General features: G+C 39.6%; 1 protein-coding gene and 1 long non-coding RNA gene across 2 annotated transcripts; both read right to left on the bottom strand.

The window, feature by feature from the left end:
• Window positions 1–461: 461 nt before the first annotated feature.
• On the bottom strand, window positions 462–6560 carry LOC143289941 (uncharacterized). Its single transcript, XR_013056298.1, has 3 exons — window positions 6396–6560; window positions 5649–5763; window positions 462–4111 (listed from the first exon to the last, which is right to left on the bottom strand). It is a non-coding gene; the product is annotated as an uncharacterized LOC143289941 (long non-coding RNA).
• Window positions 6462–20662, bottom strand: LOC143289940 (uncharacterized). Its single transcript, XM_076599202.1, has 5 exons — window positions 20553–20662; window positions 12050–12152; window positions 10173–10297; window positions 8643–8769; window positions 6462–6597 (listed from the first exon to the last, which is right to left on the bottom strand). Exons 2-5 carry the CDS (start codon window positions 12114–12116, stop codon window positions 6557–6559), a joined length of 360 nt encoding a protein of 119 aa, XP_076455317.1. The 5' UTR covers window positions 12117–12152; window positions 20553–20662; the 3' UTR covers window positions 6462–6556.
• Window positions 20663–26961: the final 6299 nt, after the last annotated feature.

Genomic DNA, 26961 nt, shown 5'->3' with positions numbered 1-26961 from the left:
TTTTGCTTTTGTTTTGTTTTTGTTTGTTGTTGTTGTTTGTTTTTTGTTGTTGTTGTTTTTTTCCTTTTTAATTCAGAAAATAGTAAGTGGAGTTTAATGGAGTTTGGTCGGGTTCCATGAGATATAGGAAAAGTAAATAAGAAAGAAAGAAAGAAAGGTAGAAAAGAAAAGTAAGAAACGAAGCGGTCACTTGGGAACGAACTGTGTAGCTCGGGCTGGAAGAGGAAACGAGAAAGAGAGAGAGAGAGAGAGAGAGAGAGAGAGAGAGAAGGGGGATGGAAGGGGTAGTGGTGGAAGGGTGGGGGTGGGGGACGCAGGAGAGCGGTGTGGTGGGGAGGGGTGGAGGGGTACGGGCCACACCCTCCCCCTCTTTTCTCTCACACATCTTCGTCAACACATCTCGCAGATCTCAGTCTGGTTTTCCGGACAACAACAACAACAACAACAACAAAACCCAAACAAACGGTCAGCGGTTTTCAAACCGAACATTTTATTGAAAGCAGCATCACTACAGACAAGTGATAACTAGTAAATTCAGAAAATTCAAACTGTATGTTAGAAAAGGGGAGAGAACAAAAAAGAAAAGTAAAATACATACTTTGTACGGATTTTCAATTGTTTTGGATATCCATGCCTAGACTGCCTGCCTGCCTATCTCTGCCATGCATCTTCAGGAAAAGTCATGACCATCCTGACATTTTCTGTCAAATCATGTATTGACTGGCACCGGGTCACCTATTTCATGACCGGTTTTGAAAATTCTGGAATTTCCTGACTACATGGGAATCCCTGCGGCAACATGTACACTGTCAATGTTTATTTCCTGTTGTTTCCTTCCAGAGAGAGCTGTACGTTTTACCCAAAGTGTGGGCCTTAAAAATGACACTCCTTTCTCACTCTCTTGAAAGCGTAACTTTAACTCACTCAGTACGGCCAGTCCTCTCTTCTCCTCTACACAGACCCTTCGGATGTCCTGTGGGTGTCTAAATGACCCAACTTTTAGCTTCCCTCGTCAGAATTGTGGTATTCTTTGTTAACATTCACCTCTTCAGTATAAGAGCCTTCCGCTTGCAATATTTTGATGATGGTAATTGGGGTGAAACGCTGTTAACGTCGATTCTTTCGCCGTTCGTATGGAGAGAGTTAATCCTATTTGCTTACGAAAAGAACAAAAGTTCTTTAATATTATCATAATGTAAATCAATATTCCCCCATTTGAAAGAAGAATGCTTTGGAGACATCTTCTTAAAAATAAAAATAAAATAAAGTTATCTTCAACGAAACACACTGAGACTTCACCTCTATTGAGTCATACGCAGTCCCAATTACTTTTTTGGGGGGTGGGGTTCAAAATTACGAAAAATAGACTTTTGTTCGTTGCTTATTTTTTAGTTGTTTTTTTTTTCATACTTGCCATTGCTGCTCTGCTGGTAAAACTGGTGCTAAGGTGCACATAAACACATCTGTTTAACTCGTATCAAGAAAATAACAAACAATGCAGCATCACAACACAAACATATAATAATGGAGCATACTAAGAATTGAAAAAAAAAACCAACCGTTTATGCCTGGAACATTACACACTAAAAATGCTGTATTGCTGTAGGAATATATGAAATGCATATTCAGAGCAAAATAATGGCTTGTTGTTTAATATAATGTCCTACAATATTATTTTGAGTTAATGTCGTGCAGTAGAGTGAGTGAGTGAGTGTGTGTGTGTGTGTGTGTGTGTGTGTGTGTGTGTGTGTGTGTGTGTGTGTGTGTGTGTGTAGATTCGCATATATTTTTGTATAGATGGATGTACGAACAGGCGTATGGATAGATGTATGTATTTCTTTATGTGTCCTATGTTCTGTTTTGTATGAAAAAAAAAGAAAAGAAAAAAAAGAGACTTACACGACATAAGGAAAAATACGGAAGCGACGGTGGTAAAAACAAATCTACCGCTATAGGAAAGCTTAAATAGATTTCAATAATTTCATCTCGGTTTTGAAATTATCTTGAATACTTTTGTCAGAAACGGTTCTTTGTCGAGACAGGGGACCTCCCCTTGCTGTGAACTGCATGTTGCGTGGTCAAGATTTCGGGAACTTTTTGACCAAAGTCAAGGTCGTCCAGGAATAGACGAGTCTCTGAGAAACTCAGTTATACTTTTATCTGTTTGGCTAGTTTCACAAATGACAGTGAAACAATCGAACGGGCAGGAACTCAAAAGTTAACTAAAAACGGTTCCATTGGCTGCTGACCTTCAGTCCAGATAAAGGTCACACCGATCATTTTTGTTGGATCGAGTTTGAAAGTCTACACACGTTCCCGGCGACGGTTCTGAAAGTGGTAGGGGATTTTTTTTTTTTTTTTTTCGAGCTAAAAAAAAAATTCTGATTTTGTACACATGAGGAAACTATAATCCCACTATGACCTTGAACTTTTTCAAGGTCATTTGATAACAACATCGATGATCAGTCCAAAATCCCGAACAAATGTAACGTAATCCCTCAAGTACAGTTCACAGATATTATGTTTCATTCAACCTACGTGGAACAACCTAATAATTCAAAAGCAAAATTGCTCAAAGCAGTAAAATAAATGAGAATTAAACATAAAAAGCTCTAAGCACATTACAAGGACAGTGATTAATCACCAACTACAGTTTGCTAAATAAGGTACGTGAAAACAAAGCGAAAGGGGTTGGGCATTCTCACGTTTACAGTTCTGGATACGTCACTGGAATTATGCATTAATTTGTTATTGCTGTTGCTTGATCCAGTTCAAGAAAGAAAATGAGATCTTTCTTTTCTTTTCTTTTTTCTTTTTTTTTTCATTCTCGTAATAAAATGCCGTTGATATCTGATCCAATTGAAAGTCAAAAAGGTGCCGAAAAATTATGGGTCTTCCATCCAAATCATGAATGTAGCTGGAATCTCGCTTCTTTGCATTATTACTATTGTTCTCCTGAATATTAAATCTGAATGGAACTTGCTTTTTTTTTTAAATATCAAAATCAACTAAAAAATAAAAATAAAAAAATGGGGGGAAGGAGGGAAGGTAGGAAAAGAACGATGGGAACAAAGAAAAGAGAACAATGATGAGAACAAATTGATGAAGGGAAAAGTTATTTAAAAAAAATAGGGGGAAAAAAACTAACTCTTTTCCTAACAAAAGAAACACATCACAAATTGTACCGAGAAATAAAAAAAAATAAAAAAAAAGAAGAGAAAATAAGAAAGAAAATCGAACAAAAGAAGAAAGAATAAATAGAGAGAGGGAAAAAAACTGAGAGAGGGAAGAGAGAGAGAGAGAGAGAGAGAGAGAGAGAGAGAGAGAGAGAGACTGATAGAGAGAAGAGATAGAGAGAGAAGAGAGAGAAAGAGAGAAGAGAGAGAGAGAGAGGGGGGAAGATTGAGAGTCAGAGAGAGAAGAGAGAGTGAGTGAGAGAGAGAGAGAGAGAGAGAAGAGGAGAGACAGAGTTTGAGAGAGAGAAAGAGAAAAAGAGAGAGAGACAGACGGGAGTGTGGGATGTGAAACAGGGAAACGGACCTTCCAGAAAAAAAACCCCAAAAAAAAAAAAAAAAAACACCTTCTCCCACACCTCATCCACATCTGCCAACACCTCCACTGACCTTCTGCCTCTCCTAGCTGCTCCTCCCCCCCCCACCCCCCCCCACCCCCCCCCCCCCCACCCCATTCCCCCCCCTCTCCCCCCCTCCCTTTCTCTCTCCTCCAGCTCTTCCTCCTCCTTAACTCTAATTTTTGCCTTCCCAGTCCAATTTGCAACAGGGGAAGAAAAAAAAAGCAAGCAACTCCTTACAAGTACCGATAGGTTTCAATCTCGTTAGCCCACACCACCACCCCCTTTCGCTTTTGTTTTGTTGTCAGTTAAACATCAATTTGTATTTGGTTCTCCATCAAAGCCTCGATGAGCGCCTTGCTTTAGGCAACGTTATTGTTGATGTAAGTCGACATGCAGCTCTGGAAGTTGGTGACAGCGGAGGGCTGACTGGCTGGCAGAGGCGGAGCGGTGAAGATGGGACCGCAGTAACGGGCAACGTCCTTTTTCTGGTTCGGGGTGGATGCCTGGAAATCAGCGGCGATGGTCTGGCACTGTCCGCTGTTTTGGAGGGAGGCACACACACACACACACACACACACACACACGCGCGCACACACACACACACCCACACACACACACACACGTTATGTTTTTTTGTTTATTTTTTAAACAAAACTTAAATCAATAATTTTCACACACACACACACACACACACACACACACACACACACACACACACACACACATACACACACACACACACTTTCACTTACTCGTATGCGTACACAGTAATCTCCCCCCCCCCTTCCCCCTCCTCCCACTCGATTTTTTTCCTTCCCTCGTCTAATATCACTTACAGTGAAAAGACGTTAAACTAAAGAACGAACGAACGAACACACACACACACACACACACACACACACACACACACACACACATATATATATATATATATATATATATATATATATATATATATATCAAGCATGACAAGGAGAGAGGCAGCATGCATTTTGGAATTCGGATGGCTTACGCCATTTCTCAAACAATCAGTTGCGGATTCAATCAAACCGTTTTCATTCAAATTTTAGCCAAATGCACCCCTTACCCAACCCCAACCCCCCCCCCCCCCCCCCCATTCATAGTCCAATCAGAAAAAAGGAGAGCACGTGCGAGAGTGCGCTCGGGCTCACACACACACACACACACACACACACACACAGATTCTAGTTTTGCAACAGCGCGTCTTACCCGCATATATTAATACAATTATTACTATTATTGTTTTTAATATGATTAGATTAACTGTCATCCGACCACACGTTTAGATTTCTTTCTCTTATTTTTTGCAACATTTTCTTTTGATATTGGACGTGTGTGTAAACAAACTCTATCAACACACACACACACACACACACACACACACACACACGCACGCACGCACGGAAACACACACACACACACACACACACACACACACACACACACACACACACTAACTAAAGATTTACGAATTCAGTTAAAATAGTGATGTTCAGCTGTATTCAAGGATATGAAAGATTCGGTTAAAACAGCGGTGTTTATTTACATATTCGAGGATTTTAAAGATTCAGTGAAAACAGCGAAGTTCTATCATAATCGAGAATTTTTCATTATTCAATTAAAAAAAACAGTTGTGTCCAATTATATTCTAGGATTTTTAATGAATCGATGAAAACAGCAGTTTTCAGTTATAATCGAGGATTTTGAGAGACTCCGTTAAGTAAAGGAGCTGGGTCATTTTGTGTGTGTGTGTGTGTGTGTGTGTGTGTGTGTGTGTGTGTTGACCTTGCATTTGGATTGAACTTCCTCTTTCGCTTCGTCAGATCTCCGCACTCAGCTGTTTCAAGTCTGGCCTTAATTAAAACCCACCTCTTCACAAGATAGCCTCCCTTCCTTGCATCTTCCTTGTCTTCAGTTTCTTCTTCAGTTTTTAGATTTATGCATGCGTGTGAATGACTGGTGTGAAAGCGCTTAGATATTTGTCTCTGCAACAAGATTCAGCGCTATATAAATACTAGCATTATTCTTATCATTATCATTGTCCAGGACAGACCTTTGCGTGATGCTGTTGTCATTAAGGATGTCGTACAGGATAGTTCGGGGCTCGTCGCTAGCAGATCCGAAAAGGACCGTTTTTCGTGCTGACACTGTTCCCTTGGTCAGGTCCCCTGTCAAACAGCCCCACAAACATCACTGTTTTTGTTATGGTATGAAGATACAGCGATGGGGGGGGGGGGGGGGGTGTCAGCGGACGTAGAAGACAATGGTAACATGGCTGGGCTAGAAATGACTGCAGCTCTGCGCTCAGCATAAAGATGAATAACATAGCAAAACGTGTGTGTGCGTGTGTGCATGTGCTTATGTTTCTGTGTATGTGTTTGGGTCTGTGACTTTATATATTGTCACTAAAAACCATAAAATGATTCATGTGTTTGATTGTGTAATGAACTATATATACATTCATACATACATATTTATATATATATATATATATATATATATATATATATATAAACATAATCACTTACATCTGTTATTGTTTATGTTCACATTTTTTCCCATCTATTCTGAATGTCATAATGAATTTATATATATATACATAATAAAACGGTGGTCGACCCAAGAAAGTCAATCAAAAAACAAACAAACAAATAATAATAAATGCAATGACATGCCCATCTCATCTTACAACTGCTGCTGACTTGGGGACTCCTTGGATGACTTTCATCTTCCAACTACACCCAGTAAAGAAATTTTTTTTTTTTTTTAATCGATCTAAAGAGACAAAGCTTCCATATACCACACATGGAGGTAGGATATGTGCCGGCAGTGAAATCTTTGGTGCTGGCAGAGCACGTGATCTTCACGCCGTCACCCGATTGGCCGTAGGAGAAGGTGATTTCAAAGATGCCATTCTTCTTCAGCACAGCCGATTGGGTACCCGAGTCATAGTTCGCTTGATCAAGGGAAATGTCGTTGACCTGAACTGCCCAGGCTTGTTGCTGTACACACACACACACGCGCGCGCGCGCACACACACACACACACGCACACACACACACACACACACACACACACACACACACACACACACACACACACACACACACGTGTGTAAACTTTCGCGCGTGTACGAATGACATACGTGTGAAAACGGCAACCAAGAAATAAAAACAAAGTTGTGGACTGTTAGCGAAATGATGGGGAGAAAGAAAAAAATACGAGACATCAAACAACTCTTAACAAATGTCTGTGCAGCAAACTTTCATATCGAGTACCAAATAATGCCTTGAAATTGTCAAAAGTACATACAAGATGAACACTGGAGAAAGTTCTTAAACTCTGTTATTCAAATTTGCGTTAACTGGAAATTTTCTCTGTGTGTGTGTGTGTGTGTGTGTGTGTGTGTGTTTCATTGCAAAGCGTACGCTGATATTCGTGAAAAATGTACTGTCTTTAAAACATGTTCTGCAAAGAATGAAGATCTGTGCAGTGTACTTAACATACATGAGGAAAATTCAATCCAGTCTCTGGCAAAGTATACTGCCGAATCATATAATTTTCGAAGAAAAAACATCGCGAACTGACTTCGTAAACTGGATGGTCGAAATTATGTAGATTCCTTATCAATGGATTTAAAAAATGGTATGTCTTGAATAGTCGTTCCATCTGTTTTTTAGAACTATTTTGTTGTTGTTTTGATTGTACCCCCATGTCATTAGGGCTTATAAGCTATTGGCATTAACTCACTCAGTACGGCCAGTCCTCTCTTCTCCTCTACAGACCCCTCGGATGTCCAGTGGGTGTCTGAATGACCCAACCTTTAGCTTCCGTCGTCAGAACTGTGGTATTCTTTGTCAACATTCACCTCTTCAGTATAAGACCGTTCCGCTTGCAATATTTTGATGATGGTAATTGGGATTAACGTTGTCTCTTTCGCCGTTCGTATGGAGAGAGTTAAAACAGTTCTGAGTTCTGAGAGTTTCTCTCTCTCTCTCTCTCTCTCTCTCTCTCTCTCTCTCTCTCTCTCATATGCACACATGTGGTATGCACAAAAACATGCACATGTGCTGGCATACATGCATTTATTCCTTTACCTCTCCTCCACTTCCTTCTCTCCCCCCCCCTCCCCGGCCCCCACCCTCCCTTGCCCCCCACACCCTTGAAGTGGAACGACGTAAAACTGAAGACAAAGGTACGTGATGCAGTTAATTCACAATCGATCAATCATCCATTGACGATAAAGAAAAAAAATCAAACCAATCAATTAGTTAACTTCCTAAGCATCTTAGATGATCAGACTATAAATAAATAAACGACCGATCAATCCTTATTGGGACTTATTACCCCCGAAAACGGGGGTATGGCTGCCTACATGGCGGGGTAAAAACGGTCATACACGTGAAAGCCCACTAGTGTATATTATATATACGAGTATACGAGTTGCAGCAACGAACGAAGAAGAAGATTGGGACTTATTCCCAATTCATTTCAGCTCCACCCCTCACCCGCCCCGGGTGCGATAGAATGAGCGCACTGGTTCGAATCACGGTCCAGCCGTCTATATTTTCTCCCCTTCCACTAGACTTTGAGTGGTGGTCTGGACGCTAGTCATTCGGATGAGAGACGATAAACCGAGGTCCCGTGTGCAGCATGCACTTAGCGCACGTAAAAGAACCCACGGCAACAAGAGGGTTGTTCCTGGCAAAATTTTGTAGAAAAACCCACTGCGATAAGAAAACAAATAAAACTGCACGCAGGAAAAAATACAAAAAAAAAAAGGAAAAAAGGTGGGGCTGTAGTGTAGTGACGCGCTCTCCCTTGGGAGAGCAGCCTCGAATTTCACAAAGAGAAATCTGTTGTGATAAAAAGAAATACAAATACAAATACAAAGACATGTTTGAGAACTCAAATCCCATGTTCAGCCCGCCTGACAACGGCAAGTCCAGAAGCGAACATTGACAAGCCGCTCAGTTCTGACCATGGCCACAGACCTGACGGCTTTTAGACACAGGTAACCGAATCCCTACTGAACGGTGGCATTTACCTGTTCCAGAAGACCAGTGTTGTGCGAGCCGATCCATTGGCTTATTGCCAGTTTGTTGGGTCAGTGTAATGGACACTGATTCTGGGGAGTACTGGTCTGTTCCATCCAACGAGCTTTCAGCCTCCACCTAAACAACAATGACATGGGATGCGTACAGAAATAAAATGTGTGTGTGTGTGTGCGCGCATACACACACACAAGCACAAGCACATTCACATATACATATAAACATGCATATACATATTCTCCTTCCCATGACACCTCATTCAATACACACCACAATCTCTTTAGACCTTTTTCTTATAATATACTTTTCCTCTGATACATAACATGAATACTTTGTTACACTAATATTCACATGCATTCCCTTTCCTTTATCCACTTCTTTACTCCTTTCCGTCTAAAAACACTTATAGTGAATAGACGTTAAACTGAAGATAAAAAAAAAAGCACATTCATGCGTGAACACATATCAATACTACGTCACCAGTTTGTTTTTGGTTGGGTTTTTTTTTTTTTTTTTTTTTTTTTTCTTTTTTTTTTGGGGGGGGGGGTTGTTTGTTTTGTTTTGTTTTTTTCAAAGGGAAGATAAGCCATTGTTGCACAACATGCGACAGCTGTTTCGATATTTTGAAATAATTCTCTTCGGTTCGGGCGTGGTACTTGCTCCTGGTTGTCAACTGAAGCTAAGCAGTACCACTTTGAATAAAGAGAGAGAGAGAGCAGTACCACTTTGAATAAAGAGAGAGAGAGCAGTACCACTTTGAATAAAGAGAGAGAGAGCAGTACCACTTTGAATAAAGAGAGAGAGCAGTACCACTTTGAATAAAGAGAGAGAGAGCAGTACCACTTTGAATAAAGAGCAGTACCACTTTGAATAAAGAGAGAGAGCAGTACCACTTTGAATAAAGAGAGAGAGAGCAGTACCACTTTGAATAAAGAGAGAGAGAGCAGTACCACCTTACACGAAGAGGAAATGTCAGTTTATCGACACATTATGTACTTACCTTCCTTTTGGAGGAACAGGTGGCTGTTTATATATATATATATATATATATATATATATATATATATATATATATATATATAAACACACACACACACACACACACATATATATATATATGTGTGTGTGTGTGTGTGTGTGTGTGTGTGTGTGTGTGTGTGTATCAAACACGGTCAATACACACACACACACACACACACACACATATATATATATATATATATATATATATATATATATATATATATATGAACACATATACACATTATGCACATATATATGTATATTAATATATATTTAAATATTCATATATATATACACACACATATATGTATATATATATATGTGTGTGTGTGTGTGTGTGTGTGCGTGTGTGTGTGCGCGCGTGCGCACGCGCGCGATTCACCCAGGAGAGAGAGAGAGCCATTCAGAGATTGAATTGTTCAGCCATCGCAGATACTGTTGGGGAGTGGTGTGATGTGTGTAAAGTGGACACAGACACACAGACACGCTACAATTATGACCTTGATGGTGTAGTCGCCACAGGTGAAGTCCGCCAGCTGGTATCTGCAGGGCAGCGCCACAGTGTGTTGGTCACCACTGAACATGGTCAGCGCGCCGTTCTTCAGGATCTCACACGTGGCACTGTCTGCCAACGGACAAGCACCACACAGTATTTGCTTCAGGAGAACGCATGGAACTTTGTCCCCCACCTGCACCCCCACCCTCTCTCTCTCTCTCTCTCTCTCTCTAACCATATCGCTAAAAGCATATATATAAAAAAAAATCTTATCCACTATGTCAAGTGAGCGAAGTTTCAATTGAAGATGATGTCCACTTTGCTTTGATCTGCCCTGTGCTGAATGGCGCAGACGGGGGCGGCAGAGAAAGAGCTGGTCCGACAACGTCAAGGAATGGACCAAAATGACGATGCCAGATCTTCCTCACGCCAGCTGCCGACAGAACGGCGTGGCGAGCTATGACATCTTCCTCATGTACCCACCAACGACCCCAGCGGTCGAGGGAATGAGGGAGAGTGAGTGAGTGAGTGCTGAATGATCTTTGTGTTGAAGTTCATACCAAAGAAGTATCGTGCAGAGCCATGCTTGTTCCGTCTGGGTCTACTGATGACATCTAATGATGAAAGCATCATTCGAAATTCAGCATTGTGTCTTCATACAGCATTTCAGTTAAGTGAGACTATTGTGGCTTCATTTCTGTGTTGTTTTTCTTCTTTTTTTTTTCAAAGGACTTGTGGTTCTTGTCTAATTCTAGGTTTGATTATACAGTAATGTTGTGGCCCCTCTTCATAAGGGGCTAAGGCCTTAGATGAATAAAATATCTGAACCTGAATCAGTCTCTGACCAGAGAAAGATGGGTATAAACAACCGAGAGATGCCCAATGTCAATTCTGATTACCATTTTCTTGTAAAGCTTAGTTTCATTTTTGTCTGATATTGTCTGCCGTTACATCTTGAAAACAGACATTTGACACCTAAATTTATCTTATCTTGAAAATAGACATTTGACACTTAAATTTATCTAATCTTGAAAGACATTTGACACCTGAATTTATCTTATCTTGAAAGACATTTGACACCTAAATTTATCTTATCTTGAAAATAGACATTTGACACTTAAATTTATCTAATCTTGAAAGACATTTGACACCTGAATTTATCTTATCTTGAAAATAGACATTTGACACTTAAATTTATCTCATCTTGAAAGACATTTGACACCTGAATTTATCTTATCTTGAAAATAGACATTTGACACTTAAATTTATCTCATCTTGAAAGACATTTGACACCTGAATTTATCTTATCTTGAAAATAGACATTTGACACTTAAATTTATCTATCTTGAAAGACATTTGACACTTAAATTTATCTTATCTTGAAAACAGACATTTGACACCCAAGTCCATTATGAAATAATCTGTCGCATTTGAATGAAATTACTATATAGGCTTTGTATGGTAATCTATGATTATCCATCTTCGTTAACTTAACCAGTGACGAATACAACTTATTGTAGATATAATGTAGATTGGGTATCTGCTAGTTCCTTTATATTGGGCGCTCGTTAGCATTTCCATTCCTATAATTTTCTAATTAGCAATTACATATATGTTGACTTCTTTTTTTTTCTTCTTTTTTTTCTTTTTTTGTTTACTGTGGCATATTATACCAAGACTCCAAATTTCTGCACCATTCTAACAGGCTGAATGAACCTGAGAATTAAACGATTTAGGAAAATGATACCAAGCTGCCTTTTTTTTATTTATAAAGCACGCAAAATGATTCAGAGAAATAGTACCAAACTGTCTTTTTATTGAAAGCATGTGGGTACCACTCTGACTACAGTGCAGTCGTCCTCGACAGCAGCTTCTACTCACCAGCAGGGGTGAAGGTCACCAAGGCGACAAGCACAAAGGCAGAGACAATGGACAAAGAGATGGCCATCTTGTCTGGATCAAACCACTTCGCTTACGACTGGATCTGGAAATTGTAAACACGATTATAATTACCACTGCAAACTGGATCTGCAAATGGTAAACACGGTTTTCATTGGACAGTGAAAGGTGGATCTGCAAATGGTAAACACGATTCTCATTGGACAGTGAAAGCTGGATCTGCAAATTGTAAACACGATTCTCATTGGACAGTGAAAGCTGGATCTGCAAATTGTAAACACGGTTCTCATTGGACAGTGAAAGGTGGATCTGCAAATTGTGAACACGGTTCTCATTGGACAGTGAAAACTGGATCTGCAAATTGTGAACATGACTTTCATTGCAGAGTGACTGTTGGGTCTGGAAATCGTAGCTTCAATCTGGAAAATAACATGTAATAGGCAAGTGCTCCCTTTTTTTTTCTTTTGTTTATTTACTGACAATGGCGAGGAGGGGTTGGGTAGACGAGAACTGAGAAAAAGAAGTAGTAAGGCACTGAAATTCAGAATAAGAATTCGCGCCAAGAAAATGAAAGGTGTCCTTTTGCGATCAAAAGCACGATGGGTAGATGAGACTGAGAAAAATGCGAGTACTTTTGCAGTAAACACACACACACACACACACACACACACACACACACACACACACACAAGCACACTTTTAGCAAACAAATGACGAAATAGTAACTAAAAACGACGAAATAATACATGATCACTGGATCATCTCAAATAATAAGTTTTCTCTGAAAAATATGTAAGAATCGAAACATTGAGAACTGTCAAATTCATAATCATAAAAGAAGAGAGGCAAGGCCTTCAAGACTCACTTGTGACACGCACTTACTACAACAATTGAATCAAAACACACACAAAATCTGTTGCAAAACAAAAATCATGTGCACCTCCCAACATAAAAATATAGACCACACAAAGTTGTGGTGGATTTCACATTGTTTATCTTCTTTTTTTTCTTCTTTTTTTCACTTTTTTTTCAAAATTAAAGTCACACAGGAAAAGAATCATTTCTAACTCACACCTGCTTTTGTTTAAATGAAAGAGGAAATGCACCTAAGTGTGACCAACATACACAGACACACACAAGATAGGTAATAAAGTTAAATTCATGTATAAATATATAACATGTAACTGAACTTTTTGTTAAACTATTACGTAATGCATTATGAGCTTAATCATAGAGAAAACAATGAATACAACGTGAAAAAACTCAATATGGGTATTAACAATGTGCCTGACTGCTTTATGATTACAATTAGTATTAAAAAAAATGACATTCACAACACATTTTCATCACAGATTTTTGTGATAACCCTGATTCAGTAAGACCCTATATCTATCTATCTATCTCTCTCTCTCTCTCTCTCTCTATATATATATATATATATATATATAATATTATATATATATAATCACTTCATGATCTAGACCTTTTTTTTTTTAAGTCACTATTTTTCTGGTGTAAACTTCAAAGTCATACATACACTATTTGAGTATGCGGCTGCATTACATGCTCACAACATGAAAGTCAAAATTCAAATGATAAATATAGTTCAGTTACATTTTATAGATTTATATAAATACATAAGATGTAACTGAACAGTGAGCTTTTTACTATGTATGAAAAACAAAAACTGTTAATTACATAATTATAAGATTATAATTCTTGAGAAAAGGTGTAATACAGTGTAAAAAAAACACACCCAGATATTAACAATGTGCAGGCCTATTTGTTTCAAATGATTGTTCAAACTCAAATTTGCTTTTTGTTTAAGTGAAAAAGGATTCAACTTCGTTTCAGAAATAAAGTTTAGTTACATTCCATACACAAGATGGTTCAACCCCCTGGAATAGATCAGTCAGGCCGGGGTCTGTTTCCCAGCAGTCTGAAATCAGTTATGTAAACTGCTATCAGTGGTACTATATTATTGTTACAGAACCTCACACACACACACACACACACACACACACACACACACACACACACACACACACACACATATTCAGATTCAGATGGTTTATTCATTTTAGGCCTAGGCCCCTCATGAAGGGGAAAGTGAACCGACAATAATCATATCATTTAAGACATACAGATCAAAACAATGCAGCTATGGATATATCAGGAACATTAAGAAGTGAGAATTTCCCTGTATCTAAATGCTTTGTAGAAAAACAGAGACAAATTTCGCACAACATCAGGGTCAGTACAAGACAACAATAGAACCAATTTGAAGAGAACGCGAAAGTAGCTAACACAGAGAGAGAGAGAGAGAGAGAGAGAGAGAGAGAGACAGACAGACAGACAGACAGATACACTCACGTGAACACAACAACTCTTTTCATTAAGAAATATCTATGTTTCCTCATGTATAAAGATTTTTTTCTTGTAATCTCTCTCTCTCTCTCTCTCTCTCTCTCTCTCTCTCTCTCTCTCATGCACCTCTAATTCAGTAAATACATTTCACATATGAAACTATTTTGTGTTCAAAACATGTGTACACAAATTGTATTACAGTAATGTCACTATACTGGAACAAATCCCACTTCTTTCCCACCCCACACTAGCACCTACTACACCAAAGTAGTCTGCAAAATACTGAACATTTTCAAGGCAATTAATATTATTGCCATTGGTTCAAACCCCTGGAATGGATCAGTCAGGCCAAGGTCTGTTTCCCAGCAGTCTAAAATCAGTTATGTACATTGCTATCACTCATACTATGTCATTGTTACAGAGCCTAACACACACACACACACACACACACACACACACACACACACACACACACATGAATAACACAAACAACTTTCATTTATCATATATCTATTGTCCTCATGAATAAAGAATTTTCTCTTGTGATCTCTGTCTCTCTCTCATGCGCATCTAATTTAGTAAATGCATTCCACATTTGAACCTATTTTGTGATCAAAACATGTGCACACAAACTACATAATATTACAAATTGCATTACAGTAATGTCACTATACTGGAACAAATCCCACTTCCCTCACACCCCACACTAGCACGCACTAAACCAAAGTATTCTGCACAATACTGAACATTTTCAAGGCAGTTAATATTATTGCCATTGGTTCAAACCCCTGGAGTGGGTCAGTCGAGGGAAGGTCTGTTTCCCAGCAGTCTAAAATCAGTTATGTACATTGCTATCACTCATACTATGTCATTGTTACAGAGCCTAACACACACACACACACACACACACACACACACACACACACACACACACACACACACACACATGAATAACACAAACAACTTTCATTTATCATATATCTATTGTCCTCATGAATAAAGAATTTTCTCTTGTGATCTCTGTCTCTCTCTCATGCGCATCTAATTTAGTAAATGCATTCCACATTTGAACCTATTTTGTGATCAAAACATGTGCACACAAACTACATAATATTACAAATTGCATTACAGTAATGTCACTATGCTGGAACAAATCCCACTTCCCTCACACCCCACACTAGCACGTACTAAACCAAAGTATTCTGCACAATACTGAACATTTTCAAGGCAGTTAATATTATTGCCATTGGTTCAAACCCCTGGAGTGGGTCAGTCGAGGGAAGGTCTGTTTCCCAGCAGTCTAAAATCATTTGTGTAGACTGCTATTGCTATCAGTCATATTATATCATTCTTACAGAGCCTAACACACACACACACACACACACACACAACACAACAAACAACTTTCATTTATCATATATTTATTATCCTCATGAATAAAGAATTTTCTCTTGAAATCTCTCTCCCTCTCTCTGTCGTACACATCAAATTTAGAAAATGCATTCCACATTTGAAACTATTTTGTGCACACAAACTACATAATATTACAAATGGTATTACTGTAATGTCACTATAGACTATGCGTGTGTGTGTGTGTGTGTGTGTGTGTGTGTGTGTGTGTGTGTGTGAGGGAGAGAGAGAGAGAGAGAGAGAGAGAGAGAGAGAGACAGCAAGAAATTCGATATCAAAGTTCAAATTCACAAGACATGTCATAGTATTCAGATCTATATTAAATGTATGATATGAATAATATTGATTCAACCCACACATGTTCTGATCTTGATTATAAAGATGATATCAAGCTGACAGGATCTGTTGTTCAGGATGGCTGTGTTTTAACTCACTCAGTACGACCAGTCCTCTCTTCTCCTCTACACAGATCCCTCGGATGTCCAGTGGGTGTCTCAATGACCCAACCTTTAGCTTCCGTCGTCAGAATTGTGGTATTCTTTGTCAACATTCACCTCTTCAGTGTAAGAGCCTTCCGCTGGTAATATTTTGATGGTGGTTATTGGGGTGAAACGCTATTAACGTCGTCTCTTTCGCCGTTCGTATGGAGAGAGTTAAAGGCGCGTGACACTGTGTTGTCTAGTGTGGGGTCGTTTTCGTAGTGCAGGCCCGGGGTAGTCTGCCGCTGATGCAGAAGCTGAGCCAGTGGAGAGTTGTCAGACCGGCCAGTTTTGAGGGTGGATGGCTGACTGACTTCATCAGTGGTTGCTGTCTCTTCCGTTGTTGCTAACACCATGTGTGTAACAAGCATTGTCTGCTAGTCACATGACTAATGCCCTTTGGTGGTATCAGTCTCGGGGTAAATGACCATCTAGTTTTATGGGGGTTTTTTGGTTTGTTTGTTTGTTTTTTGGGTTTTGTTGTTGTTGTTGTTGTTGCTGTTGTTGTTGTTGTTTTTAAGCTGATATGAAAATTGAGTATTTTGTTAAACTAAAAACATGTAGAGCCAGATACAAGTACTTCTAAACGTCGTATAAAGTGAAAAGGACTTAATTTTGAGAAAAGTCAAGACTGGAAATTTTCACGTTGCATCAAGGGTATTAACTCTCATGGTTTATTATTTTTAACTGATAAAAAAAAAAATTGGCGATTCCGATTGATTTTGTTGATATTTTTATGGCAGTTTGAGGCATAATCCAGTTAGTGATGAGGCTTTCACAAATCTTTCTCTGAATGAATATTTAACGGTCTCCTTTTCCAACTTTCCATCAAATGTTATCGTGTATTGTCGATTGAATATTGGATTGAACGGGCAGGTCAACTACTTGAAACAAAATGTCGCCCTTCGCGGCCTCGAGGAATATGAGCACGCGCTTTGAATATGTATAACTATGTGTACGCAATTGATGTTTGCCCATGACCTTCAGGGCTCAGCCAATAGCTCGTAAAGTTCACTGGTAGTATTGATTTTAATGTTTTCCGAAAAAGACCACAAGGGCGAATGAACATACTGATAGCCCTGTACACTGAGAGTAAAACACACAAGCTTTTTATGTATTGAGTATAACTTCAACATTTAATGTTTAAGATGAGGAAGATCAGTTTTAAACAAATTAAACCCCCTAGCATTAATTACAGATTAATTTCCTTTTTTTTTTTACTAGCTGCACCAAAGAGATGTACCAGAAATATAAATTCCATGCCTGGCAAAAGAAGTTGCTGTTTGAATAAAAGATGATGAAAATGACTGCTTTTCACGCTGTGTCAGAATATCAGATCAAAGGTTTTTTTGTGCCCATCCCAGAGGTGCAATATTGTTTTAAACAAGATGACTGGAAAGAACTGAATTTTTCCCATTTTTATGCCAAATTTGGTGTCAACTGACAAAGTATTTGCAGAGAAAATGACAATGTTAAAGTCACACACACACACACACACGCACACACAGACAACCGAACACTGGGTTAAAATATAGACTTACTTTGTTTACACAAGTGAGTCAGTAAGACCCAGTAATCAAATGAATAAAAACAATCATCAGAAAGCATGGCTTAAGTGGAAGCGAGTGATGCTTTGAAAGCACGAAAAATGGAAAATTCCCGTTGACAAATGGATTCTGATAAGATTTTTTTTTCAAAACGTTTTGGAAGCGTCTCGGGCCATTTGCTGTAAGATATCTAAACATGAAGATTTTTCTTCGAAATGGGGGGTTTCATTGTTCATATTCCCAGAGGTAACAAAATAATATATCTAAAAATAGCACCTATTTCCTTTATGAATTTAACATACAAAATTGGATCATCGCGCATTTCAAACAGAACTAAAACAAGATTTACCATCAGTAATTGCATGAAGACCGGACTAGATTGTGGCAAACAGATGAATTGGCGAAAACATCCAATCAACATGCAACTAGCTAAACGTATAAAATGATCCCTGCTGTGTTGATTTGTATTGACTTCGAAAACACTTTAGCCCCGAAAACAGAGCATGGCTGCCTACACGGTCATACACATAAAAGCCCACTCGTGTAATGTACGAGTGAACGTGAGGGGGGCGGGGGAGGAGGGGGGGGTGCAGCCCACGAACGAAGAAGAAGAAGAAAAAAACTTTGAACTACATTTTCATTTCAAAGGTTCTGAAGGATTTGCGTTCGGCCACAATATCTGTCACTGGACTGAAAATTTACCCACAAAAAATAAATAAATAAAATCGGTTGTTGTTGTTAACGGACATGCACAGAACGGATTAGGACAGAAACCCGATTTGAACGTTCAGTGCAGATCCTTGATTGGCACTATTTTTGGACGATCCATGGACAGCGGAAAACAATCTAGTAAGGAAGCAGGATAAACTTAGAAAAAATAAACTTATTGTCCTTATATATATATAAAATACAATATATATATATATATATATATATATATATATATTGTATTTTGTATTTTGTATTTCTTTTTATCACAACAGATTTCTCTGTGTGAAATTCGGGCTGCTCTCCCCAGGGAGAGCGTGTCGCTATACTACAGCGCCACCCTTTTTTTTTTTCTTTTTTTTTTTTGTATTTTTCCTGCGTGCAGTTTTCTTTGATTTTCCTATTGACGTGAATTTTTCTACAGAATTTTGCCAGGAACAAACCTTTTGTTGCCGTGGGTTCTTTTACGTGCGCTAAGTGCATGCTGCACACGGGACCTCGGTTTATCGTCTCATCCGAATGACTATATATATATATATATATATATATATATATATATATATATATATATAGTGATATGGAACAAAGCAAGAAAACAAAAAAACGTGGGACTCTGGTTTACTCAATACCGAAATGATCGAGGAACCCCCAATTATAAGATTTTGTTTGTGTTTTTTTAAGAAGTAAAAATACTTTTCAAAATTTGGTCTCATAAAACCATCACTCCAGTAGGAAGAGTCGGTGTCCTTATACCCCTAACACTATCTAAACGTATTCGTTTCAGGATCTTGTTGCCTGACCTACCGGCTCATTTCAAACAAAAACTAAAAACAAATCATGTTTCAATTTGTCTGGAATGGGACAGAAGATGAGATTAACGGAAAGATGACAAAACCATGAACCAAAGACTGAATATACATGATATACGAAAACACAGACACGCACTGAAACTTGCAAGGATTAAAAAAAAAAAATTCGACATTAGTAATTCAATTCAATTCAATTCAAAATACTTTATTATCTGCTTCAACCCAAAACAGAAAATTTTCTTTAGGCTCACTTAAAATAAAATGCCCGTCAGCAAAAAAAACAACAACAACAACAAAAAAACTGACACACCCTTCACTTATCACCATGTACACATCTATTATTATGTAAAAAGAAAAGCATGTGGGTAAGATACTATTACATTCAGAGTATAACAACTGTGTGTGTGTTGCGTGTGTGCCCGTGCGCGTGCATGCATCGTTTTGTGTGCGCGCACGTACCTAAGAAAAATCACTAACACGCATTAGGTTATGCTGCTGTCAGGCATCTGCCCAGCAGATGTGGTGTATATATGGATTTGTCCGAACGCAATGAAGCCCCTTTTTAAAACCGAAACTTCTGAGCGTTGCCGTGGGAATACTCGTGTGTGGTACGATTGTGGAAACACGGTCACCGATCGCGCTCTGTAGAGTGAACTTCATCGAAACGCGATCCTCTCCTTCAGTCTATGGGTAAAGGCAAGTTGCGGGCAACAAGAGATCTACTCTCTCTCTCTCTCTGTCTCTCTCTCTCTCTGTCTCTCTCTCTCTCCCATGTCATGGAAGTGTACCAAGACAATCTGTCATCCAGCTCTGATGGTTTTATTGCACACTTCCAGTCTCCCATCATCCAACACAAAATAAGAAAAAAAAAGTACAATGACTAAGCAGACACTGAACCCAATGGTCAATGACACATGATGACTGCCATCAATATTACGACCGCACCGACTTTCTTGTCGCAATAGTCTAATTAAAATCACACGACAGCAGAGAAAAACGAAGTAAACGAACCAGGCTATTCATTTCAAATATTTTCAACGATTCTGCAAACGACTGACGACTGTTCTACATACAGCGCAGTCAGCCAATTAATAGCAACAATAGACTGACAATAGAAAAGAGCAGAAAAAAAACACACAACAGAACAGAATGTATTGGAACTCACATGTGAGCAAGACGGTCGTGATGGAACTGGCAAGCAAAGACTGGTGGAGGCTGTGGAACGTCAGATGACTTCAGGGTGGATGGGAAGACTCCTGCCAGAGAGGGACAGGGGCCTGGGCTTTATAGCTGTTCCCTGGACACGATAACCAGCCCCCGGCTGTGACGTCACACCTCTCCTTACTGAATGCACCAATCAGATTTTTTGGGGGTGGTTTTTTTGCCCAGCGTGGCGGTGCTGAAATTCTGCCTGCTGTATCGTTTCGCGAGCGATGCACCACCTGTTTACGCAATATGGCCCCGCCCACCTCTTTTTTTTCTTTTCATGCCCGCCTCCGTCCCCCCACCCACCCCACCAACCCCGAAACACACACACACACACACACACGCACACATACACACACACACATACACACACACACACACACACACACACACACACACACACACACACACACACACACACACAAGCAACAACAACAACATCAACAACAAAAAGCGGCAGCCGTGTAGATCGTTGGCTAGTATTCATTTATCTATTTAGTCTAAAGTATTTATTTATTCATGTATTATTTATCTCAGTCTTTACTTTACGAGTTGTTTTGTTTTGTTTTTTTTCAATTCATTCATTGATTTATTTATTTTGAAATGTTTTAATTATTCCATTTATTCATCTATCTAACTTTCTATCAATGTATTGCATAAGGCAATTTTTTTTAACCATTTGAAGTTGCACACAAAAGCCGAGCAGGATGTCCTTGATGTTTTGAAAAATAATCATGAATCTCTCACTGCCAACACCCATCATTCAACGCTGTAGGCTATGATTTGTGCTGAATATTTTTGTCAGCAATAATCTGAAAATGAAGAAAACTAAAGAAGAGAACGCAAGGACCGCTGTTAACTCACTCAGTACGGCCAGTCCTCTCTTCTCCTCTACACAGACCCCTCGGATGTCCAGTGGGTGTCTGAATGACCCAACCTTTAGCTTCCGTCGTCAGAATTGTAGTATTCTTTGTCAACATTCGCCTCTTCAGTATAAGAGCCTTCCGCTTGCAATATTTTGATGATGGTAATTGGGGTGAAACGCTGTTAACGTCGTCTCTTTCGCCGTTCGTATGGAGAGAGTTAAATTAAGTTGATACTCAAGAGTGTTCTCAGTGTGTGGGGGGGTGTTAGGAAGAGGTAGGATCACTGATGGGCTGAAGGAAGAACATTATTATTATTATTATTATCATTATCATTATCATTGTTGTTGTTACCACCATAATCATCATCATTATCATTGCTAATATCATTATTATCATCATCATCATCATCATTAATAATAATAATCATAATACCACACCCTTACCCCAACGTCCAAATCACAATCCCAAGAACTGACTTGTTCAAGTCCAGTCTGGTTTACTCAGGCGCCCCCCTATCGAACTCACTCCCAGAAACAAACAACACCATTGCTCAACCACCTTAAAAAAAAAAATTTAAAAAAATTACCTTTCACACCTTATGCAATAATGATACTGTTTGTCACATGTGTAGTGTTTACTGAGAACCTCCCTCACCCCCCACCCGCCATTTTGGTCTGTGGCGCGGTGTGTGCTGTGTGTGTTTGTTTCTTTCAGTTTTGTTCACTTTCCCTTACGTATTTGCATTATACTAACACCATGCTTGTGCCTGTATGTGCAAGTGTGTGTGTGTGTGTGTGTGTGTGTGTGTGTGTGTGTGTGTGTTTGATTTGATTTTGATTTGATTTGATTATCAATTGTTTAATTTTCCCCCTCTGTTATGTATTTCCACTAACACTATACTTTTTTTTAAGTAGTAAGTGGTGTATACCATACTCAGGGCATGTAAAAAAAAAAGCATACCAGTGCTTATCTATTATCATCGAAATAAAGAATTTTGTCTTGTCTTGTCTTGTCTTGTCTTGTCCTCTCTCTCTCTCTCTCTCGCATCTTTAACTTCCGGTGGCCAGACAAAATCAGCAACGAGGAGTCAGTCACGGAACGAACAGATCCCGGGGAGGATCTGGTGCTGGATTGGACACACCCTTGACTCAGGAAGCCAGCATCCAGCTTTCAGTTTCAGTTTCAGTTCGTCAAGAAAGCGTCACTACATTCGGATAAACCCATATAATGCTTCACCACATCTGCTGGGAAGATAGCTGACCAGCAGCATAACCCAACGCACTTTGTCAGGCCTTGAATGCATGCATATATATTTACGTACCTATCAGATTGAGTGGATTTCGTCTACATAGTTTTGCCAGATGACAACACTTTTGTTGCCGTGGGTTCTTTTTCAGTGCGGCAAGTGCGTGCTGCACGTGGGACCTCGGTTAATCATCTCATCCAAATGACCAGACGCTCAGTTTATTTTTTTTAAGTTCAACTTTGTAGAAAGGGCGAGAGCGGGATTCGAACCCAGATCCTCACAGACTATGTATTGACAGATAAGCGTCAAAACCATTTAGTCACCTTCCTCCTATTCAGCATCACAAACTGGAATACTTTAAAACTTTTTTTTTTAATCAATGAAACTACAGTAAAATGGTTCCAAAATTAATAAGAATATTCCGTAACATCTTGGTAACAAACAAAACTAATGAAAATGGACATTGTTAGTATTGATAACTGCACTTTCTGTAATGAGGGAAAATATTCAATACACCATTATTTTATGGAATCAGCAGTAATAAATCACAACTTTGGAATGATTTTGAGATATTCATACGAAATAGATGTATAACCTGTGTGAGACTGTCCCTCGATACAGAAATAATTCTATTTGGAAATGACGAACACACAAAAACAGATGAAGCCTTTGACCTGATCACTTTGTTTACCAAATACCTTGTTTATCAATGCAGCTTAGATAAAACGCAACCAAACATTGAGAATTTCCAGAAAGACCCGAACAACAGGTACAGAATAGAGAAATGTAAACATTTCATGGGGTCAAAACGTTCTGAATTATGCATAAAATGGCATCCATTCCTACAGCTTGTTGAAGATCACTTGTAATTTTTTTTCCGCTTGTACTAAGTTTTCCAGAGGAAATATTATACCTTCACTCGATTCTACATAGAATGTGTGAATGTGTCCCACTGCCAACACTGTAGCGTTTGTATGTGTACTGGATGTTTACAATGCTCGTGCTGAATCAGTTGCCTTATGACCTCTCTCTCTCTCTCTCTCTCTCTCTCTCTATATATATATATATATATATATATATATATATATATATATATATAATAGAGAAATAAAAACAAAATAAAAACTTCCAGCATCACCCACCACCTGGCTCTGACCTGAAGTAAATTTTTTTTTTTTTAAAGAGAGGGTGGCTTACCAAGAAACAGCTGGAGGCGAGACACTGAGGCAGAGCTGAAGAGACAAGGGGACCAACTGGACAGATGCAGAAAGGGCAGCCCCAGAGTTCAGTCCCTTTGAGATGAGTCGTCAATGACCTGTGTGTCTTGGGGGCGAACGGCCAAGTGATAGATGGACAACCACACCATGTGACGACAAGATTCTTCTTCTTCTTCTTCTTCTTCTTCTTCTTCGTTCGTTCGTTCGTTCGTTCGTGGGGTACGACGTCCACCTTCACTCGTACACACGAGTGGGCATTGTACGTATGGCCGGTTTTACCCCGCCACGGAGGCAGTCATACTCCGTTGTCGGGATCCGGTTGGAGGGGGCGGGGAGTTCATGCCGGATATGTTCTTGTTTCCATAACCCACCGAGCGCTGACATGGACTTAGCGATCTTTAACACGCGTATTTGATCTTCTGCATATGTATACACACGAAGGTGGTTCAGGCACCAGAAAGTCTGCAAATATGTTGACCTGAGAGATCGGAAAAATCTCCACCCTTAGCCCACCAGTCGCCGTTACCGGAATTCGAACCCGAGACCCTCGGATTGAAAGTCCAACGCTTTAGCCACTCGGCTGTTGCCCCCGTCAACGACAAGAATTGGACAGGGCGATCTGAATCAGCAGTCTATCGTCAAAGACGCAGAACTTGAACAACCAATGGTGCACTACATCTCTTATGCACAGTCACAGGAAAAGGAAGTACGCTTAATTAACTCTCTCCATACGAACGGCGAAAGAGACGACGTTAACAGCGTTTCAGCCCAATTACCATCATCAAAATATTGCAAGCGAAAGGCTCTTATACTGAAGAGGTGAATGTTGACAAAGACTACCACAATTCTGACGACGGAAGCTAAAGGTTGGGTCATTGAGACACCCACTGGACCCGAGGGATCTGTGTAGAGGAGAAGAGAGGACTGGCCGTACTGAGTGAGTTAATGTTGTTGTCCATTTATCAGGAATATTCGAGAGGAATTCATTTGTCCAAAATATCACACCCTTCTGTTTAAAAACTGAGCTTTCTTATGTCGGACAAGTCCTTTGACATTGTTAGAAATGGTTCTTTGTTTTGCGTACAACGCATTTGGGAGTATAAGCCTAACTCCGATGACAAAGGAAATATTTTTGATTAAAAAAAATAAGTGGGACTTCCCAATCTTTATCACACAATTGAGAGAAAACGTGGGAGAGGAACGACCGCACTTTATTGTAATCCCACGATTTCTCTCAAAGTGAGAGAAATCGTGGGATTGCAAGAAAACGTGGGCTTACAGGGAGATTGCCACTTCATGAGGATGTTTATGACGTTGATGTGCGCTCTGTACTGTGACCAATACAATGCATTTATTTACTGATTCTGTTGACACATATTCGTATTCACATACCCCTTCTGAAGGAACAATGGTGTATGTGTGAACAAACCATCTACGTCACATCGGCTTCTCTCTCTCTCTCTCTGTCTGTCTGTCTGTCTCTCTGTCTGTCTGTCTCTCTGTCTGTCTGTCTCTCTGTCTGTCTGTCTGTCTGTCTCTCTCTCTCTCTGTCTGTCTTTCTCTGAATGTCTGTCTATCTGTCTGTCTCTGTCTCTTTGTTTTGCGATTTTTTTTTCGTTCCGTCTTTCTCTCTGACTGTCTGTCTGACTCTGCTATTTATCTTTCTCTGTCTGTCTGTATGTCTGTCTGTCTGCCTGTCTGTCTGTCTCTCTCTCTCTCTCTCTCTCTCTCTCTTAAAACCAAATTTCTGAACAACCCGTTCAGTACTCCTTTGTATGTGTTGCTTCAGGAAGAAAATATCCATCAGACGTACAGTGTATCCCAGAATGTTTTCCATTCAGTCGACAGAAAAAAGGAAAAAAATCTCTACGTAAGTCTGATCCCTATTTAGTTGAGAACAGTACTAATTCTGAGGTCTTCTAAAAAAAAATCATAATGATTAATAAAAATATAATTTTAAAAGAAAACGTCCAAAAGCATTTGCACAGGGTGTGCGTATTAAATGATGAAAACCGTTGACGTGTTGCATATTATTGTCATGCATTTATCGACAGAGGTGAATCCAAATCCCAATGTGTTGTCAACGATACACTCCCCTTCTCCCCCCCCCCCCCCCCCCCCCCTACGCTCCCCCCCCCTCCCCCCCACCAATCTCCCTCACCAATCTAGCCTTCACACGCCTACTGTTGCATTGTGACCCAAAGGCCGATGTACAATATAACGTTCGAGTATTTTTCCCAAGCTGATCTTAAAACGCCAATGGATCCGGATTTTCGGCGGCAGGGAAAACCGTGATTGCTCTGTCAACATGACAAGTCATTTACCGACAAGCTGAGAAACTGTGACTCTGACTCTCAAACCTGTTGCAATCCATACGTCATCAAACAGGTCTTAATGTAATTTTTTGCTTTTGATGAAAGTCAGTTAGATCCGTTTCACACAGAGCAAAATACCTGGGGGGAGGGTGGAAAGTGGGTGGGGGGCAGGGGGTGGGGGGGGGTCATAATGATTTGTTCACACAACACTTGGTGGGGGGGGAGTGGTAGCAATCATTCTGTTCAGAGGACCGTCTTTCTCCAACAACCTTTTTCAAAACGACCATTAAACACAACGAACACGGAGCAACGCAACGCAACCCGAAGCCAACAGACTACTGGCAATAATGAATAGTGATGATGAACATTATTTTGTATGACGGAGAAACCTAGCTGATCTGCTTTCAAGCGCTTTTCAAAAAAAAGACTGCATAAATAATAATAATCTCTCTCTCTCTCTCTCTCTCTCTCTCTCTCTCTCTCTCTCTCTCTCTCTTACATACATGCACACGTACGCATAAACAAGAACACACACACACACACACACACACACACACACACACACACACACACACACACACACACACACACACACACACACACACACGCTTGCCAGTCATGCTGTCTGCAAATATTTCACGGTGCACTGTTAAAGATAGAAGCAAGTCATTGAAAATGAAACCGGTCCCAGAACAAAGCCCTGAGGTACACCAAATTTCACTTG

This window comes from Babylonia areolata, chromosome 14, assembly GCF_041734735.1.
Source record: "Babylonia areolata isolate BAREFJ2019XMU chromosome 14, ASM4173473v1, whole genome shotgun sequence".
NCBI classification, from domain to species: domain Eukaryota; kingdom Metazoa; phylum Mollusca; class Gastropoda; order Neogastropoda; family Buccinidae; genus Babylonia; species Babylonia areolata.
The sequence above is the reverse complement of the archived record's forward strand: the minus strand, read 5'-3'. Positions and strand labels throughout refer to the sequence as shown.

Coding starts and splice junctions, on each gene's coding strand:
- LOC143289940 (XM_076599202.1), bottom strand. CDS start 12,116: ATGGCCATCTCTTTGTCCATTGTCTCTGCCTTTGTGCTTGTCGCCTTG. Junction 8,770..10,172: donor GTGGCGACTACACCATCAAG/GTCATAATTGTA, acceptor ATTGTTGTTTAG/GTGGAGGCTGAAAGCTCGTT. Junction 6,598..8,642: donor ACACTGGTCTTCTGGAACAG/GTAAATGCCACC, acceptor GTGTGTGTACAG/CAACAAGCCTGGGCAGTTCA.